The sequence below is a fragment of the Odontesthes bonariensis genome, chromosome 20 (assembly GCF_027942865.1).
Source record: "Odontesthes bonariensis isolate fOdoBon6 chromosome 20, fOdoBon6.hap1, whole genome shotgun sequence".
In the NCBI taxonomy this organism is placed as follows: domain Eukaryota; kingdom Metazoa; phylum Chordata; class Actinopteri; order Atheriniformes; family Atherinopsidae; genus Odontesthes; species Odontesthes bonariensis.
The window spans coordinates 13,881,356-13,901,392 of NC_134525.1; the positions used below are offsets into that span (position 1 = coordinate 13,881,356).

Genomic DNA, 20,037 nt, shown 5'->3' on the forward strand with positions numbered 1-20,037 from the left:
TTTTTAACCTCCATGGGCATACAGCCCAGCACCTTGTTGCTTTTAACACGTGACCAAAGTTTTTGAATTTCCATACTTCCTGCTTTGCCTGTGTTTCATAGATCCCTTTTTTTATTCATTAAAATGAAATGCTCTAAGCTACAATGAAGAGGAAAAATATTTTTTCCAGACTAAGAGAAGAAAAACAGCTAACAAACTGGTGTTATGGTTGAAGGCTGGGCAATGTTTGGTTTGCCCTCATATGCAATATGAATGCAAACCATACCGATTGATTGTTTTGTCTTCAAACTGTAAGCTGCAAAGGGAAATCCTAGTGTTAGCTGACATTTGAATCCACATTAAATCAAATGCAAAAAAAGTGTGTATTTGATCAAAGTTCATATGTGTTCTTTGTTTTTCTTCAGGATAGATGGAACTGTGAGTGTCTGAAAATGACTTTGCCTTTCCCCTGTTAATGTCAGAATATAACTAAGTCATGTGGATTTAGATACAGTTTCCCAAGATGAGTGTAACAATATATGCGGAAGGTGTTCGGGGCACATTTTGTTGTTAGTGTCCGTCTGTGTTGCTAAAGAAGTTTTTTCTTTTCTTTTCTTTATGTTTCCTGATTGAAATTTTGCAGGCATTAGGCTAGATAGTGTAGGATGAGACTTACTGTAGAGAGAATGTATACTCCTCCATCTCCTCTGCGGAGAGGTTCTCCATTGAAGGCTGCATCTTCTGTTTGTCTGCCTGCCGAGCCGGTGCACTTCTGCCGCTCATGCTGGGGCCACAGCTATTTGTCTTCTTGATTGGCTTCTTCTGTGAGGAGCAGAAATCGGAGAGAACACATACGGATGTCATTTGTAATCAAAGCAGGAAACAGGCCTCTGAATTTATCTTGGGGGATGCACACGGCGACAGTGACAGTATGCTCGGCACTTTGGAGCTTCTCCTATATCTCACCCGCGCCTCAATTGACACGAGACAAGAATGACGGCAAAATCGCATACAGCATGCCATCCTTCAAGTTGAGTTCATTTGGGAAACATGCGTACAGTGACGGTGGCGTTAAATATGTGATATTCGAGCAGCTGCCACTGTTTTTTTCCACACAAGTCGTTTACTGTCATCGTCATAAACACAGTGAAATTGAGTTAGGAGTGGGGGTTTTAAATTTTTCACCAAGGTACTTGGGAGCAGATATTATTTGTTAAGCCGCCAACATGTTAACGGCGTGCTTTCCCTGGCCCTGTCAGCTCTGCCTGTGTTGCCCTTGGGTGGGCTTAGTGCCTTTCTGCTTGAAGTTGTGAAATACACACTGATGTATGTTAATGAGATCTACAGTTGGAATAAGCAACCTCTCTCTTGCTTCTACCCCTCTCTCATTCTACCTTTCTCCTTTTAATTTTGTTCATCTTTTTCTCTCCTCCATCTCTCACCCTTTGTCTCTCCCCCTGCGATAAACTAGGCCCAGGAAGTAGTAAATGGGCAGAGTCCCATAAAAACTCCATCCGTTTTCATAGGGCAATCTTTGCCAAAGCAAGCTTGGATTCCAGAGTGATGATCACAATAAAAAGGTGGAAAGAAGTGAGAAGGAAAGCAGAGAGAAAAAAAAATGCAGGAGATATATAAACCACAATGTTCTCCGGTGTCTCCCCACAATAAATTTAATGCAATACCTTAAGAGTGGATTCCGTATATAGCTGGATTCCTGCCCTGTGGGCAAAGTAGTCGCCTAGAGAAAATTCATTTTAATTAGGCTTGCACTGCAGGTTGAAGGGCTGAAATCTGATCCCTAGTGCTCCCAGGCTGGGGCAGGTTGGAGATCACTCCACTTAATCATTAGACAACTGGGTTCCACACCACGACATTTGACAGAGTTAGCAAGGTTTTAAAGATGGGGCAGAAAGGGGAAGAAAAAATGGTCTACAGAGGCTGCAGAGAAATAAAACCTTATATCAACAAACTCATTTATTTAACAGGTCATCACTGATTAATGGTGTTCTGAAGAGCCTCTTGTACGTCAGCGAAAGGAGGTTAGCAAAAATAAAGAATTGTAGGGGTGGAGAAGAGAGGCAGGAGGGGAAGACGTGTAAGAGTCAGACAGGGAGGCTTGATGTTGCTCATAGGCTTCTAACTACCCCAACAATACCATCACAACAACAAAAGGCCTCTGTGGAAGCACAATGGTAGGGGCGGACCGGAAGGCTTGCAATGCCAGGTCAGCACACGAGTAATTTTGCAATTACCACTTCAAAGTATAGCAGGTAACATGCAGGCTTTGATTAATTTAGCTTATGTCTTCTGTAGCACAGGAAGAGGCGGGCTACAAATGATTTGGAGAGGGAAAAAAAAAAAAAAGGAGGCCTGTCTGGCATTGCTGATTTCACAGAATTTGAACTGCTTTGGCTTGTCATGCAGATCAAAACTGGCTTTGAAGGCTGAAAAATACCTGTTAGTGTGAAATGTATTTTGACAAATCTAAGATAATAAGCCGGGGAGGTGAGCATAAGGTGCTGAGAGGGGCGGGAAGGGAAGGAAGTGGAAGGGAATGGGAAAGCAGACAGGGTGCTCGTTTTTAAGGGTGGAACACTTCCCCTTAAATCACAGCATTACCTTGTTGTGAATCCCATCCTCTGCTTTCTCCCTGCATGGATCACTTTTCTTGTCAGTGTTTCCAGAAAAAATCTCTGAGGAGTAATTCTTCCCTGCATCCCAAAAAAAGAAGTAATATGGAGTAAGTGTACAAAATAGATTTTATTCTATTCTATTTAACCAATATTTACTGTTCACAAACAGAAAGCAGAAGGAGGGTAATCTCATGGAGTTCTTGCTACAGTGTCAGTCATCTTGTCAGAGCTGAACCTTCCTAGCTTTGATGCTCTAATGAATACAATTAGAAATGATGAAAAATCAAAAAAGAAATTAAGTTGCTTGCAGTACATTGTCCTGTTCCTCTGTCTTTGCTAAATTACTTTGGAAGTGGTTTTCATCCTCCATTTTCTCCTTTTCTCTATCTGTCTCACTTTTTTTTTCTGTAATTTAAATGGTAAGCCGCCAGATGTGTGTCTCATGCTTGAAGAGTCGACGATCTGCATTATTTAGCATATTAACATTCACAGAATTTAAAAAAGGGTTCCTGCTTTGCCTGGAGGTTGTAATTAAGTAAACCTTAGCTTGATACATGTAAAAATCTCACTATTTGAAACTTTTTCCCCCCGTGGAACCAATCACATCTATATAATACATATGGAAAACTCTGGAAGGATATAATTTCTCTCTTGCCACAGGATTAAATATATCAGTAATAATAACTTAAATATAGGCTGCATATAAAAAATCTTCCTGACAGCTAAAATGTACTACATGCAAATGGAAAGAAGAGTCGGCTCATTGCTATTTTAAGGGAGTCTAAAATCAGATTTCACATAAATGGAGTTTTTATTTAGCACCACTTTGTTGCTAAACATTTAGAGTGCCTACAGTTGCGAGCTAACACGGTTATATATCTCCTATTCTCGGGATGAAATTGTTTATAGTGCAACGTTTGCATGACACTACATAAATGTAAAACTTAATTATGTGTCAGCGTTAAGATGAGTCAAATGTCTTGTGTACACAGTGTAAAAAAAGCTTAATGTGGGAAAGACACACACAAAAAAAAAGACAGTGCCATGAAAATAATGTTAAAGAAGGGAAACATGATTAAAAGGCACCGGGAATGGATTTAGGCGTGAGTCAGAGATCCCGTTTGTGAAATAAAGATAGCGTGATTTCCCGATTGTGTTTAAGAGAATCCATTGAATTCTGCAAGTCTAACTTTGGATAGCTTTTGAAGCGGTCATCCATTCAGAGAATGTTTTATTACAGCAAATGTTGTTCCTTTGCGGACAATCTGAGACAGAGCAATACAATGCATGGCGTCTTTGCTTTGCTCACACACACGCACACGCACGCACACACACACACACACTACGGCACCTACACACACAAACATCTTAACCTCCATCAGCAACAACAACCGTGTAGACTCATGGACTTGAAACCCTATGGATTAGAATGCTTTCTTAAACCATTCAACCAATCCCACCATGCATACACACACACACACACACACACACACACACACACATTACACCAGGCCCACAATGCTGATGGTCAGACGCTATGGAACCAAAATCAGTGCGGAGGCAGCATCGACAGCTTTGACAGCTAAGGGCTACGTCCGTGAACTCAGAGTGCTGGAGCTGCCACAACTCCAGCCTCTCCGGGCACCCAAGGCCAACAACAAACTCCTTGTTATGCCCCGTTCGCTCTGAGCTGTGTTAAGACCAGCACTCATGCTCATTCAGTAGACACATCGCATTGATGCACCCACACACTGAGAGGCAAATATATCAGTGTAGACACTCGTACATATATGCACAAACACTTCCCAGGATAGAAATATGAGTGTACCTCATGCCTCTTTTCGTTCCTGTTTACACACAAAAGCAGGTCGAGTAAAGACAAAAGCCTGAAGGCTGCACCACTGTAGAGACCGCATCACTACGTTAGCAGTGAGATGGAACCAGACTGATATTCTAGTTTTCGGCCCCTAATTGCCATATGACTGGTCGAAATTTGCAGAAGAATCGAAGGTCAGCAACTCACAGATTACCCTTGAGTCTGTGACTTTATCTCATGTTAAGGTTGCTATGATACTTTCAGGCTGTGCGGTTGCTTCACACAAGAGTGTATTTTCTTTTAATCCATTGCATTTCAATGACAACAAGAAACACTCAGTGAATACTAATATGTTCATATCTGTCTGCTGTTTTATCCTTCTGACTTGTCGTGAAAGTCAAATCATGTTTGCTGCACATGTCTTATCAAACAAAGCCTATCACCTATGGGTGGGTTTGTCCCATAAAGTCTGCATCACGTAATTAAATCTATTAAGTAACACAGTGTCTCAGGACTTTGAGAAACTATGTGTCACTTATTGAGTATTGCATCACATTTATTAGGCTAAATAAAAGCATTTTTAGGTGGGAGGTGGTTGAGGATTGTAATATATCCCTGACTGCCAAGTTGAGGAGTCAAGATGGACTCCCGTTTTGACCAGTGTGCCTTTAAAGTAACTTGATTTAAAAAAAAAAATTGTTTAGTTTTTTTTGCACTCAATTTCCTTGGGCTTGACTCACAGTTTCATTGCTTTTTTACACATTACAAATTAATTGGTTAAGGTTAGATATTAAAATGAGGTGGTTAAGGTTAGAAAAACATCGTGACTTGCATTACATTCACCCTTTAATGATGTATTGCAATAAAAAAATCTTTTTGACTGGCTGCTGAGTCTCTCCCCCTGCGGCTAAAGGCAAAAACCAGGCAGTGTACTGCACTACATTTCTTTAAACGTAGTAATCGTTGGACAAAAAAAATACCCCAACAGACTTTGTTGTCATAAGCACAAATACATATTTTTCTTTTACATGAACAATTTTTTTTTTTTCCACAAGGCTGGGCTGACATGTTTACTGCATCACACCATCTGTAAGAGTCTACAAATCTGTTTATGAGAATAGGTTGAATCCATCCATTTGGACTCCGGACACTGTTTAACTGACCTGGCAGAGCGCGAAGGAAAACAAATTTAGAGCATATGATGTAACATTGTGATTGAAAGTTTGATAAGTGGGAGTGACCTGGAGGGGAAAACTTCCTCAAAGTGTAGGGCAGCTTTCCAAAGAAGATATTAGATGAGGAATCGTCAAAAATCACCGTCAGATGTTAAGACGCATTTCTTCAAGAAATTAAATTAAATTCATCAAATGAGGTAAAGAGAAATTAAACAGGGATGCATTTATGGCAGACTCATCAGTGTGTTCATGGTGATCCAGTGAAGGCCATCATGAAACAAGATGCTGATCGGTTTAGTCATTTGGGTTCAAACAAACCCAGTGTAACTGGATCATTCAGTTAATGTGAAAGGTCACTTAACCTAATGTGCCTCTAGCTAATCAGAAGCCAAATACGCTCCATTATGCTTGGACATGTCATCTGAGGTAAATCAGATTATTATCATCTCATAGCAATTTATCTGAAACTCAAAAATGTAAATTCACACACAGCTGCACTGACAGAAATCATTTTATTCTCTGATTGAAGCTTGTCAGATGTATATTTTCAGATGAGGAGGTTGTCAGGTTGTCAGGTTTTGTTCTGCACAGATATTCTGCAAGCATTGTGATTTTTCCAGGGGGATTAATTAAGTCCAGTCCTAAGGAATGCAAACTTCCAGTATCATTGTCAAGCGCCATACTGTGTATGTTATCAGTCACAGGAGGTCTGTATATACTTGTCCTGACTCAGAGACAAATGGGTAATAAGGAAAATCCAGGCAATACAAGCTCAGAGAAAGCGATCTCCACACAGCGCACATCAGAAACATGGAGGCATGAAATAGGAAGGAAACGTCTGAAAACCCTCAGACTAAAGACTGAGGAAGGGGTGGTGGGGGGATAATTTGTTCCTCTTTTCCTTGCTGAATTGGATTTCCATTTTTGGCTAGGTTAAAGTTGTCCATCCAATTGCTTCCTTCAGCCTTGACATATCGCCACATCTGAACAGCATAATTCGCTCCAGAGGTAATGCAACATGAACAGATCTGTATGCAAATGAGGCACAAACGTCAGATCGGCTTAGAGCAAGGCATACATGAGGTGTTGTGCAGGACACCTTTTGATCCGTTATTTTACTCTCAGATCAGGTTCACTTCCTATGCAACCTTCTCACCTGGCTGTGAGGATGTGTGTGTGTGTGCATGCGTGTGTGTTGTCATCCATGCCCCTGCGTCAGCAAGTGCTTGGAGTTTTGTGCGAGGAGGAGATCTGGTGCGTTTTTGCCTTGTGTGGCAGAACATAAATCTCCCTCTCGTTCTCTCTCTGGAAAGGCAGTCAGTTCGTTGGGGACACTTCCCTTGTGGGCGTTAGGATCTCTGTGGGGGGTCACAGGTCAGCCAGCGGAGGAAGCGACAAGCTGTGAAATGTAAAAGACCAATTTCTTCCACATGTTTCAGTGCTGGGAGAACACTGCCAAGCTGTCAGCCGGCATCACGTTTAAAATGGGCCAGGGTGCTACCCAGCAGACCTGTCACAACTCATTTGTAATTAAAAAGCCTGTGTGATGTTTAAAGCAGAGCACCCCAGAAACTTTTGAGGACTGTTAAATAAAGATGAGCTGTGCGTGCAAAAAAAAAAGAAGGAAAGAAAGGCAAGGAAAAAAGGGCAATGTATTAATAACAAAGATGCTTGCCAGTCGTCTTTGTTGTAAATCAATACCAAATGAGCCAGGATTTGATTTCTGGCAATGGCCAGGTGGATGAATTAGGTGGGAAACAAGAACAGCATGCTTTAAAAATAAGGACGCGGATCCTTATTGCTATTAACAAAGTCATTAACCGGAATCTATGCATCTGATGGACTTACCTGATACCTATCACATTCTTATTGCATCTTATACCAGTATGCATTGCAATGTAACTAAAGAAGCACTTGCCTATGAAGAGGGTAAATACCTAAATTAAGTGTGTCAGATGTAACAGTGTATCTCAGTGACACATGACAGAAGTTTATCGTTGTACTCGAATTTGACATTTTAACCTGGAAAAAAAAGTGAAACAAACCTGTTGAGCTAAAGTATGAGAATAAAAAAATGAAATTTATTGGACTTTTTATCCATTGATATATATGGTTGGTAGTATGACTTTTTGTTTGCCAGATGGGTGCACTTGTTTGTTTACATGTTAAAGTTGTGGTGGTATTGTTCTGAATGTGTCTATAAGGTATCGGTGGCTCCTAGTGTTAAGCTTTCTTTATAAGTATTTGCCAAAACTAACACCAGCATGGTATATATATGTTTTTTTTATATAATCTAACAGAAGAAAAAAAAAAAAGCTCAGTTTCCCTGTCAAGTTTTGCTCACTGTCTTTAGCAAACTCTACCCTCAAGCACATTCACCTCAGTGGAGAGTTGCTGTAAGTGAGGCCTGCCATTCTTCTTCTCCCTGTGCTGGTGACATTAGGGTGACATTTTCTCCCTACTGTGGCAAAGTCGGGGGTTTTAACATTGGACCCCTACCTGGCAGAGATGAGGAAGAGCAAGTGGAATCAGCTGACAGGTGGAGAGGCGACCCCTGATGAGAATGTACCACGGTGGGCTCCCCTGCTCTGCAACTGGGGTCTGTATACAGCTGCTGTTGGGAGTGGGGATGAATGGGCTGACGAAAGAGTTGAGACTGTGTTGGAGGCCGAGGCTGTGGTGGTTGCTGGTTATTAGGTTGATCATGATGGACATCAGGTTTGGGGATGACGGGGGGGTTGGATGGGGGTATCGAAGCTGCCGAGAAGAGCTCTTGTTTCCCGGATGTTCCTGGCGAGAGCCTCTTTACCTGAAACACAACAACCAGGAGGACGATATTTCTGCCTTTATCTGTTAAAAGTCTACATATGACTGAAGTGAACCTAGAGATATAACCTGTTTGAGTTCATGCCATTAGTAGTTATATCCATATGAATCCACTGCATCCCCACTGTGTGCAGGAAAACAACATGTGTTTGTAATTACATTACAGGTGTTTATAATCAAACTGCAGACAAAGCAAATTATTAGTGTGTGTCACAGTGTGCCATAAAACAGTTCAATTAAGCCTCTAAACATCACATGGATATTGCACATTCTTTTGTGCCATGCATTAACAAAGATGCACAAAAGCATCCCTCAGGAATCACAGTGACTGTTGACAACTGTAATGACAGTGTAGTAATACAAAAAACATGTCACAGTCGAAGGGATAAATAAAGATGCAAAAGGAAAAGACAGAGAGCTTTGTTCTGGGTTTTAATTCAATTAAGATGTTTACTAATCTAATCAATGCATCAGCTCGACTGCATCCGGAATTGTTGGGTAAAGATGTGGTTCTCGTTTGCTCTCTGGGGCCATTTTCCAACGTCTCTGTAAAAGCTTTTTATCATAGAAAATCCAAATATCCAACCCTGATCTTTCCATATCTATTATTCTGCCTCCCAAACATCCCAAATAATAGGAGAGGTTCAGCGTGAGACTAAAATGCACTTTTAAAATTCATTCACATCAATGCACATACAACTGAGAAACGTTGACATATGTGCATATGTAGGTTTTCTAACATGCAGTTACAAACACACACCTGAAAATATAGGTTGCACAGCCAGTGATCTAGATCAGAGGATATGAGAGCCTCGATTTTTTTAAACTGGTCCAGTCGTGTGCTGGGCTCGCCCCTCAGCATTGGAGTTTTGAACCTGGGTCGATGACACATAACTGGCAGTGGTCACTGCACAAATGCTTGATGGGAGAAGTGCTTCAGAAAATGAACTGAAATAGTTACATTTAACACAATTAGATCTCATCTGCAACTGACTCACCTGCCCTGGATCAGATTAATGCTTGGCCCACAAAAAGGAAATGCACCCCAGGCTACTACAGAACTTATATGGCCACTGTGCCCAAGTAGCTTGATGAGTTGGAAGACTAGGACCATAGAGGGGGTGGTGTCACATGCAGCAAGTAAGTTCTATACACACGTAAAAAAGATAAAAAAAAAAAAAAAAAAGTCACAGCTGAGGTTAACATGCATGCTGCAAGTGCATACACTAATATAAGTACACATGAAACACGTGTTATTATACTGTTATGTTATTATATTATTCTACGCATTATACACACGATTTGATATACATACTAAATCCTGTACCTGTGCATAAACTTTCTCAAAATCATCAGACCAAATATACACACACAGGATAACATACAGTACAATGGCATAAAAGGAGCAATTTATTCTATATCCTCAACCCAATTACTCCCTTAACTAACGTCTATATTTCCTAGAGGCCTCTTAACTGCAATTCTTACCCAACTAACCCAGCAAGTTGTCAGGCTATGTTGGACTAATTGGGCATTAAGGAGAGCTTCAGATGTCCACTGGAGTATTAGCTGACAGCTACTGAATTTGAGATTGGTGAGGGCCACCATCAATCAAACTGATAATATTACCAGTGTCTTGCATGAGGCAAAAAGTGTTGGTGGTTAGCAGTCAATGGAAAATAAATGCATTCTTATTTACCCCGAGAACGGTGGGTTTGCTTAAAAAATGAACTGACAGTGAGGTGTGTGTGACTTCATCCATCACCGGGTGGGAATATTTTATCCCTTTATTAGTTGTAATGGAAAATGCAGAGCACCTGTTTTAACACATAAATCATGTGTATCGCGCTCACTCCCTGCAAACCTGGTATGCACCTGTGAAATGATGGGTAGTACTGTGTGACTCAGGACATAAATTGATGGAATAATATCACAGATTACAGATATTGAGGATATTGAAGATATTCATATTAGTCATTTACCGTAGGAAATATGACCTGCATGAATAGTGATTTGTGTGCGTGCATGAAGTGCCTTCATGTAGACTATGTGCTCTAGTTTGCATTTCTGTGTATGGGGGGAGTCCTGTGTTGCTGTAAGGTTTGTGAGAGTGGATGCTGTGCCCCAGAGTTTTCTCACTTCCTCTGTTTACTGGGGAGTCTCTTAAACCATCACATCTTTGTTAATTGAAAACAGGAGTGATGGAAAAAATCTGGACAGTCTCTGTGCAAGCGAGTCAGCTCACAGTCTTTCCTCATTAACCAAATTATAGGACAAAAGATTAAACAGAAAAAAAGGGAGACCAAGTCCGTGGAGCTTCATATTTACATCTTCGGACCTTTCCTCTTTTTGCTCATTCTCTTGGTCCCTCTTCTAACTCTACGGTGAAATCTGATCGTGAAAGGGTGCACATTTTCTAATCTAGTCTAAAAGTTCTATTCAGACTGCAAATCCTTCTAGACTCTTCTCATAGTTCCCACTCACCTGCGTGTGTAAGACAACTCCAACTGAGCTGCTCTGTTTCTGTCTAAATCCGAGCAGACAGACAAAGCAAATGGTGAATGAAAAAAAAGTGGGAGCGGGAGATAGGGAGGGAAGGAAAATAAGCTTCTGGCCTCCTCCTACCATCACTAATTCCTCATTTCCTCTTAGAAGGAACTGCAAATACTTCTGAAATCGCACGCTATCGTGTGGGCAAGCGGAGTGAGAAAAAACAGCTAAGCTAGAAGTCTCAGATAAATCTGATCGCCATTTCCACCGCTGTCAATGAGAACAACAGCTGCTGGTTTGTGCTCATGTTTTGGGGAAGAGAGGAGGGAAAGAAGAGTGACATGAGGTATTTACCATGCCTTACTTAAACCTTTTTTTTTTTTTTTTACCTCTGAATCAGATCCCAGGTCTGCATTCAGTTCATGCCAGCTTTAAACCCCATCTTTTATGTTTGATGGGAGCTGGAGACAATATTATCAGGAAGCTTGAGCTCAGTGAATACGCCCACCAGCACATCGACAGTGTCCACATGTGCTCAATGCTCCAGCTAGGCCTTTAACAGTTGCCATCAGAAGACTGCAGCATATACAAGACTATATAGCATCAAGAGGGACACTGAATTTAGAGGCTTCTGTTTTCAGGTTTTTCTTGTGACTCTTTTGTCTTATGCGCACATCATCAATGAATAAACATAACCAAAGAGTTCTAATCCACTGGTCAATGTCAACCATCCAGAATAAGTATGTGGGTTTTTAAGATTAGTGCTGCCTCTATAGAGGATGGCTTCTATCATTTCAAGAGGTTTAGGGAAGTGGCTGTGAAATGTACACAGATTTCATCTAATATAATCCGCGATGTTGATTCATCAAAAGAACCAACTGCAAAGTCTTCTATTGTGCAGTGGAAATGGATGAGTTGAGTTTGCTTTTTTTCATATGTCAGTTCTGAGTAACTTTCTGACTTTTGCTTTTTTATCCCTTTATTCAGCTCAGAAGCTAAAAATCCCAAACTGAATGTTTCTCTCCATTTCTATTTCGTTTTGCCTCCAATAAAACATTGCTTCCTTATATAAATGAATAATTGATATTAGGTTTGATTTACATGCATGGATTAAATGTCATATTTGAAAAGTTGTTGTTTTATTCATATGGAGATCCCAGGAGGGTAAAAAACTAGAGGCTGTGTGTGGCATATTTTCATATCCTGCTTTCTACAGTAATATACAATAACGTCTCATAAGCCTTTCGGTCTTGGAACTGCTGCATGTTCTCTGCAACTGCTTATAACAGAGCAAACTAGCAGGGATTTTGAAACAACAGTCTTGTTGTTGTTTATTTGCTGTTTTAAGATTGAGTTGGACAGTGCTTTGTGCATGTCTTCGGTTGTGAGAATATCTTAAATGTCCTAAAGGATACCACAGTGTCAAAACTGCTTGCATAATAATAATTTAATAATTTTTCACAACGTCATTATGGGCTTTCACTATTAAGCATAATCTACTAATGTATATAGAGGAAAGAAATAGGGAACTGACACTCTTTATTTGCATTATTATTTTCAAAGCCTTAATTGTATATGTAAACATGTCCTTATGCAATGCTACATTACAATAATGAAATAAGAGTTTACCATGACCAGGCTCTGGTTAATGTGCAGGTCATTGTCGTAGAAGCGACCCCGGTGCTCCGTCGGCTCAGTGGACACTGCCCAAGTTTGCTGCTCTTTCTTACTGTAAAAGGTCAGAGCTGGACCACCTAGGTGGCTGTGAAGTGCCATACTGACTGAATAGAGACCCTTGGGAAGCTTGTCCCTGACGGCTCTCAGGCAACACACACACACCTCCACAGGCTGAGGAAGGATTCTCTGGTCCCCCTAAAGCAGACAACGTGGAGCGCTTTACAAATATTGCAATCAAACAGTAATACATCAATGACTACTTGACACAGTAAATTGGGGGAACATCACACAGAGAAAAGACATAGCCTATTCATTTTTTTCGCCTGGCTTTTACTTAAGGTGATATTCAAAATTTCCTGCATTGTTTGCGTCTTAAGCATTGAAACTTCATACTTTTTCTACCGTAAATTCTGTTGTTTTGTTTTTTTCTGACTATTTACTCAAAGTAATAATCAAGTTTGCAATCATCTGCAACATTTTATAGATATTATAGTCTTATTATTGTGCTGTTATATTCTTTTTCCATGAAGCACTGTGGGCTTTATGTTCATATATGTCTGAGTTGAGCAGTTCATCAGGCACTAAACCAATTTGTTGACAGAATTCCACACAATTCCAATCTAATCTACATCCTCCCTGTACCACAAGCTTTGTAAAGCGCTTCGTAAAGAAATGCTACATAAATGAATTAATTCCGTTCTGCCGTTTTAAATATCATTTTATCTATTTTTGAAATTGCTACATCCCCAAACCTTGTTCGACAAAGTTTCCTCTACTTCAAATAATCATTCTTCTTCCTGCATCAATGCCTCATCTGTTGAGTCTGAATCATTGATAGGGACAAAAGAAAAATAGAATTGGTTTAATATTAAGTAAGAATACCATATAAACCAACTCTCCAGATAAAATTTCATTTTTTTGTGCTGTGAGCTGATTTTTGTATATATGACTCAAGGTAGTTTATTTCCTATCCTATCCTATCCTATCTTATCCTATCTTATCCTATCTTATCCTATCTTATTCTATCCTATCCTATCCTGTTTCATCATGTCCAGTCATTTCCTTAGTGTGGGAATTAGTGATTATATATGTAACATCTCCTAATTCTTATTTATTTTATGTACTCAATTGTACATCATGTTAACCAGTTCCTGAGGGCAAAATTTGAGTGTCTGGCAATTAAAGCCCTGAGTTCCAATCAATGATATAGTAGCACTCAAGGTCTATTGTTTGTACTTACACACTAGCACACACACTTCTGTATTGTGTTCCGAAGCCAGTTTTTTTTGGGGAATACGGTTCAATTTAGTCTTTACCTGTGACTGCTCACACTCTTTTTCTCAGACACACATAACACACCTCACCAAGGCTGGTGATACCCAATGCTCTGCAAGCCTGTGAGGGAGGAAGGAGTGTGCTGAGCCCTGCAGTAATGCCCCACAATCTCCCTACTGTTAGCATCTTTGCATACCAAAACAACCAAACAATTTAGGCAGAAGTGAAATTAGTATAATTGGTGGCAAAGCGGTTTAACCCACACGTCTCACATTTAGGAGGAGGTGAGGAAGGCCTCCAAAACCCCACATTGGAAAAAGATGCATGCATCAGACTAGTGAGGAAGAGGAGGAGGAGTGGAATGGGAGAAATAAAGAAACAGAAAATAATAAAATCATACCATTGTCCAATTTCAACTATGTATATCTTTCAGAAGTATTGTTATAATCTGGCTGACATGCTTGCACAGGCATCATAAAAGACAGTGAAGACAGTAAGACGAAGGTAAAAGGTGAAGTGAGCCAATTTTCCATATCAGAGGTGGTTTGCTTGCCCCAAGCCTGAGTTGTGCCTAAAGTGCCATAACATTACAGCACTCCTACAGATGAGATCAAAGGCTCGAGTGAGGGATCCTCCGTGGTTTTTCTGGCAAGCGACCGTACTTTCGCTGAAATATCTTTTCAGGGTTTTTCACACACTGACTGATCACACAAAATGCACTCTTAATGGAGACAGGAAATGCCACATACAAAAACTTCCTTTCTTTCTAAGTATGGGCTAATATTCAGAGATTAAGCTTTCTCGTTAATTATTTTCATTTTAATTAGTAAATCTTAATTAACAATGAACATTTACCCTTAAAATTTTTTGGCTTTGGAATGAAGGAGGGGGACGAAGAAAAGAGAGAATAAATATGACAATCTTTTTGGGACCTCCGGGCAGGATTACTGATGCAGGCTGCCTTAGTTATTAAACACGTTCTAAATTAAAAGCCTCCATGAATTTTGCACAGAAATATATTTTCATAGTTTTGCATGCCAAATGTGACATTTTATATTTCAGATTCATCTCGCTGCAGTAATTTTAGGGAAATGTCATATAAACAAAGATTTTGTCATTTACTAAAAGAAATTACTATGCGTGGAAGGTTTGGCCATTGCTTCTCGCTTTCTATCTTCCTTTTTTCCTTCTGCCTGCTTTGCCCCCTATTCTGCCTGTGCTAGTTGTTTCAAGTCAGCAAGCCATAAAAAATCTTTATCTCAGTGAAACACAGCAATTTGGGAGATAATCGAATGGTGACTGGGGGGCACAAACGCCAGTCTGAGGAATTATACCACAATCTCCCCTGCATTTACAACCTTCCTCAAAGCCAGTTGTCACCCTGGAAGGAAAGCCCCCGACTGAAGATTCATTACATCTTTAAGCCAGCACGGTGGCATGGCAGGCTCATCCCCAGATGCAACACAACAGCATACTCCTCCCACAGCTGCTGATGCTACTGCTAAAGCTGCACTCCCCTTCTCTTTTTCTTACTTGGTTCCCTTTTCTCTCCTCTCCCTCTGTGCTCCTTTTTTCATCTCCTAAGACTCCATTTTCCTCCTACTTATGCTCCTAAAACCAAAGACACTAACCACACAAAGCAGGAAAACATATTCTTCATATCCCATATGAAAATAGCGTGGCTGGATAGTTAGCATTCTGTATAGGGAAGGCTTTTAAACTCAGTTTTGAATAGTGCCTGAATGTGCTGCTGTGTAGGCATGCGCGCAATTTGAAACACTAGGAAATAAAGAATTATAATTTTCCCATTCTCTCACAGGTCCCATTTATCACAGGATTTCACATAATTACATCATTTGTCTGTTTTTTATGTGAAACAATGTGACTTTTTGAATGATTTGTGAACACCTGAGGATCAATATCCTGTGTGACATCACACTCTTAAAGATTAAGGGGTAGCTTATGTCACCTCCTGTTTACATGCCTTCTGTTTGCAGTGAATTTGTGTTTGTCACCCCATCGTCACAGACGCTAACACATCTTACCTGCCACAGGGGCCGTGATGCTGTAGAGAAGGATTCTGGGAGCTCTCTCAACTGGCTGTATTTGGCCATTGCTTCTTCTTGGCCTTCCCCCAGCATTCTGACTGACGGGCTTTCCATGTTTCTGCTGTGACGTGCACAAACACGCACACGTATATGATACGCACAAACACAAGAGGCTAACCCTGTTAACAGCCACCTGCATTTTGGACCCTCTGTTGTTCCATTCTGTAGCCAACAGCAGCTCAATCTAATAATACCACAACAAAACACTTTCCACTGGGCCTCTGTATGTGTGTGTGTTTGTGTGTGTGTTTCCTTTTTTCTCTGTGGGTTTCTCTCTCCCTGCTTTTCTCTGCCTTTCAATCTTATCAGTAGTAATGTAATAAGCGGTTGCTTCGCTCTGTCTCCTCGCCACCTCTCTTAATTCCTCAAAATAAAGCAATATCACAGGGGCCCTGGCCTGCCTGTGACTGGGGATAAGATGCTTGTTAAAGGAAGGATAATTCAGCAAATAAATGCTCTGCATCAAAGCGAGGCACAAGATCTTTCTCTCTTTTCTCTCCTTCTCTCCTTCCTCTATGTTTGCCTATCAAAAGTATTACACATGCTTTCATCAGTTCACAACAAGGCACATTGTGCTTCCTAATGCAATTACTCAACCTCCATTAAATCAAAAACAGTGGAAACAAATGAATTACACATTTGTTACAAAAACCACAAGTCAGCTCTGTGTCTCTGTTCTTGTTTTTTTTTTTTTCTTTCATAGGCATAGGGAGAGAAAAATGAAATAATTTCTCATTCAATTTCAGGCAGATGTAGCCCTAGGTGATGCATAGAAAGTCTCCCATGTCTAATAGCCACCCACTATTGATATCAGAAGGAATTTACAGGGTTCAAGGCTGTCTAGAGGAGGTCATCTTGCTAAACTCCACACCACATTCATCTGACAGGGCTGGTGTCCGACTACCACCCACCCATAACACAGCCCAGCGCAAGACAAGAAACTGATATGTACAGTAGTTTCTTGATTTTATCACGTCAGCCGGTATGGTAGCCCATAATTACTAAAAACTTAAACATGCTAAGCTGATTGCCTGCAGGGCTCTCGCCACAAGATGTGATGTGTGATCTCTGACTAAAGTGGATGGAGCAAGAATTGATGCACCTCCGAGCTCAATGACATGGACAGATTTCAGTGCCCTAGAGCCATATTACCCACAATGCAATGCCTGCCGACAAGAGAAGCCATGCAAAGGACATATGAATCCCGAATGTCAGTGGTAATACAAATGCTTTTCACACAATTAATGATTACCGTCATATGACATCAATTTTACATATGGAGAGAAATATGAAAGGGGGCTGTACTTACCACTGAAACAGTGTGTTCAGCCTGGGCTGTGTTCTCACTGCTTCATCACAGTCTCTTTCTGATCTGGGATCCTTTAGAAAAATAGCAAAATGTTATTAAATTAAATTCTATGTGTAAACAATCATTAAAACTATTTAGTGTAAATGGCTTCGGTCCAAATTGATTTCTGTGAGACAGCGATTTTTGAAGCAAACTGCTGAAGTATTAAAAATTGAAATGTTTAAGAATGAATAAATGGAAAAAGAAAAAAATCAAATGGGATGCAGGTTTTCTGGTTGTAAAATAGCCTACAAGCAACATTTAGCTCCAGTGTCAATGCCTTAAGGGAAGCTTTAGCTATAAATAAGAAGCAGGACATCTTTCATACGTTATATACATACATAAATATAAAGTGTCTGGGCCTTTACCTCAACATTGCCAGTGAAGAAGGCCATTAGTCTTTTTTTTCTCTTTGCCCATTCACTCCTCTTCACGGGTCGCTTCTGAGCCATTTGCTAAAAATATGTGTAAATACACATGCACACTTTCTATGGATGCAGCTTTATGAAACAGTACAGTGCACCATAATGGCAGAATTAAGCACAAGGAGCAACTGTAATGCAATCTGTAAGCAATCGATACTGAGCCAGACCCTAAAGACATGTAGCATTTGATGAGTATTTCTGCCAGTTTTCCATTCAGTCAGCACATTCTCACTCCCATTCAGACACATTGACAGTGCTAAGTGACAGCGTCTCGCCTCGTAGAGTCTTTGTACAGCAGAATAGAGAAAGAAAAAAGCTATAATTTTCAAAATAGATGTGAAATCTCTGGTGGATAATGTACTTTAAATGGGAGGTGGGTGTGGAAACAGTAGGAGAATGCGTACATATTATAGTAGAATAAGATAACACTGATTCCAATACTGATACAGTACACAGTAGATGCCACTGATTATCCATCTATGGGAAGATGAGTCAACTGTTGCTGTGATTTCCAAGTGACACTGAAACATTGTTATACATTTTTTTCCCAATTTCGTTTGTTACTATTCATGTAATTTAATACTCCTACTCTCTTTTCAAATGAGATTATAACCAAAAATACCGTGGATAGAAGTTCTGCTTCCTCTTTACATATGTAATGTCTGTGATTCTTTGCAATCTAGATTTCCCAAGACAATAGACACCCAATGTTCTTGTATCCACTTCTATTCTTCTTCTGAGGAAGGATACAAACGCTTGTTTTGAAAGAAGCGTTTTAAAGATCCTAATGCTAGTTTACAAAATCCCTACTCCTCTGTTGGAAAATAATATGTAGTCATGCTCTATTTTTCATCTCAAAAGGCTATAAGACAGGAAAAGAACCAAGGAAATTCAGAGTCAGAGACAAATATGCATAATAATGCACAACAAAGTTAAGACAGAATAAAACAGTCTCTATAAATAATTGTGTGAGCATATCATATGTGGGATTGAAGACAGAGTTGGAATCCATGCACCGATTTTGAGCGAAGGATGAAGGAATTATCTAATCTCTGAATTACCTTTAAAGCCTTTTATGAAAATAAATTTTACGGCTGAGATTTAGACCATCTTTCATGAAAACAAAATGCAACGTTTTTGCAAAGGTTACAGGAAATAAACCAATATGGAATGAGAAAATGTAAAAATAATAAGGCAAGTAAGTTCCACATACAGTATACAAACAAGCACCCGAACAGACAAATGCACATGTACACTGGCACGCACTCCGTGTCCATTAGCCAAACCACTGATACACAGCATAATGGACATGGCTGATGTGCTGGTGAATATGGGATGATGACACAGATATTCCTCTTTGTAGCCCTGACCTGCTGCAGTGAAAGGCTGCCAAGCGTGATCATGTCAGGCCGCACACGCTCCCTCAGCTGCTGGGCGTAATGGGGGATCACTTCCTCAGCTGCCCTCGCTGCAAGAAATAACTCAGGGCATCAAAAACCTCGGATATGTAAAATAAATGCAAGATTACTGCGACGTCAAATTTAACCAATGAAATATGTCGTATTAAACTATTCTTAAGGAACAAGTAATTTAACATAAAAACATATAACTGACTGAAAGCTCTAACACTGAATTGATCATTTGATATAGTTGTCATGAAAGGAAAAACATAAATTTTACACATGCTTTAATATATCAGTCATATCATATATAGTTTATCCTCCAGAGTAGTTCAATATTTTCTAGAATAGAAAGCTGTGCTAAGACTTCGCCTACATGTCTGTATAAGAAATCAAATATTGAACCAAATAAAGCATTACTTTTTACAGTGCCTTCTCTGCCCATTACCATCCTCCCTGCTTGGAGTCCAGCCTCTCCTCCCAGCCCAACACCACCCTCAGCCTGTTTTTTGGCAATGGTAGGGGCCTGGGAGGGCCCGTTGCCCGAGGCATCACCACCACTGTGGAGCAGCAGTCGCCGCTGAAGCACCAGATCACCCGCCTTCACCTCCAACACCTCCTCATCCCTGGAGGCTTGCAGCGTACCTGGAGAGATACGCATCAGTGAGTATGCCCTGACACACACACACAAACAAACATGCAAACACACGCACACATGAATGTGCATTCATAAACATTGGCGAATGCATTCACATACTGATGGATGAGCGTACTTAGCAGAAACACACGCGCGCACACGCTCACAGAGATGTGTGTTTTTGAACAGACAGTGTGGAAGTGGACAGCGATGTACTGAAACAGCAACTCACAGAAGGCACACAGGCA

General features: G+C 40.4%; 1 protein-coding gene across 1 annotated transcript in view; it reads right to left on the reverse strand.

Moving 5' to 3' along the window:
• The window catches only part of ofcc1 (orofacial cleft 1 candidate 1), a 72,449-nt gene that overhangs the window by 41,779 nt on the left and 10,633 nt on the right, over positions 1–20,037 (reverse strand). Inside the window, exons 6-16 of the mRNA XM_075452446.1 lie at positions 19,573–19,797; positions 19,123–19,220; positions 17,696–17,782; positions 17,289–17,359; positions 15,917–16,040; positions 12,549–12,791; positions 9,428–9,576; positions 9,190–9,304; positions 8,103–8,412; positions 2,599–2,690; positions 656–801 (exon numbers count right to left, since the gene is read on the reverse strand). Coding sequence (XP_075308561.1) covers positions 656–801; positions 2,599–2,690; positions 8,103–8,412; positions 9,190–9,304; positions 9,428–9,576; positions 12,549–12,791; positions 15,917–16,040; positions 17,289–17,359; positions 17,696–17,782; positions 19,123–19,220; positions 19,573–19,797 — 1,660 coding nt within the window. The remainder of the gene's footprint in view (positions 1–655; positions 802–2,598; positions 2,691–8,102; positions 8,413–9,189; positions 9,305–9,427; positions 9,577–12,548; positions 12,792–15,916; positions 16,041–17,288; positions 17,360–17,695; positions 17,783–19,122; positions 19,221–19,572; positions 19,798–20,037) is intronic.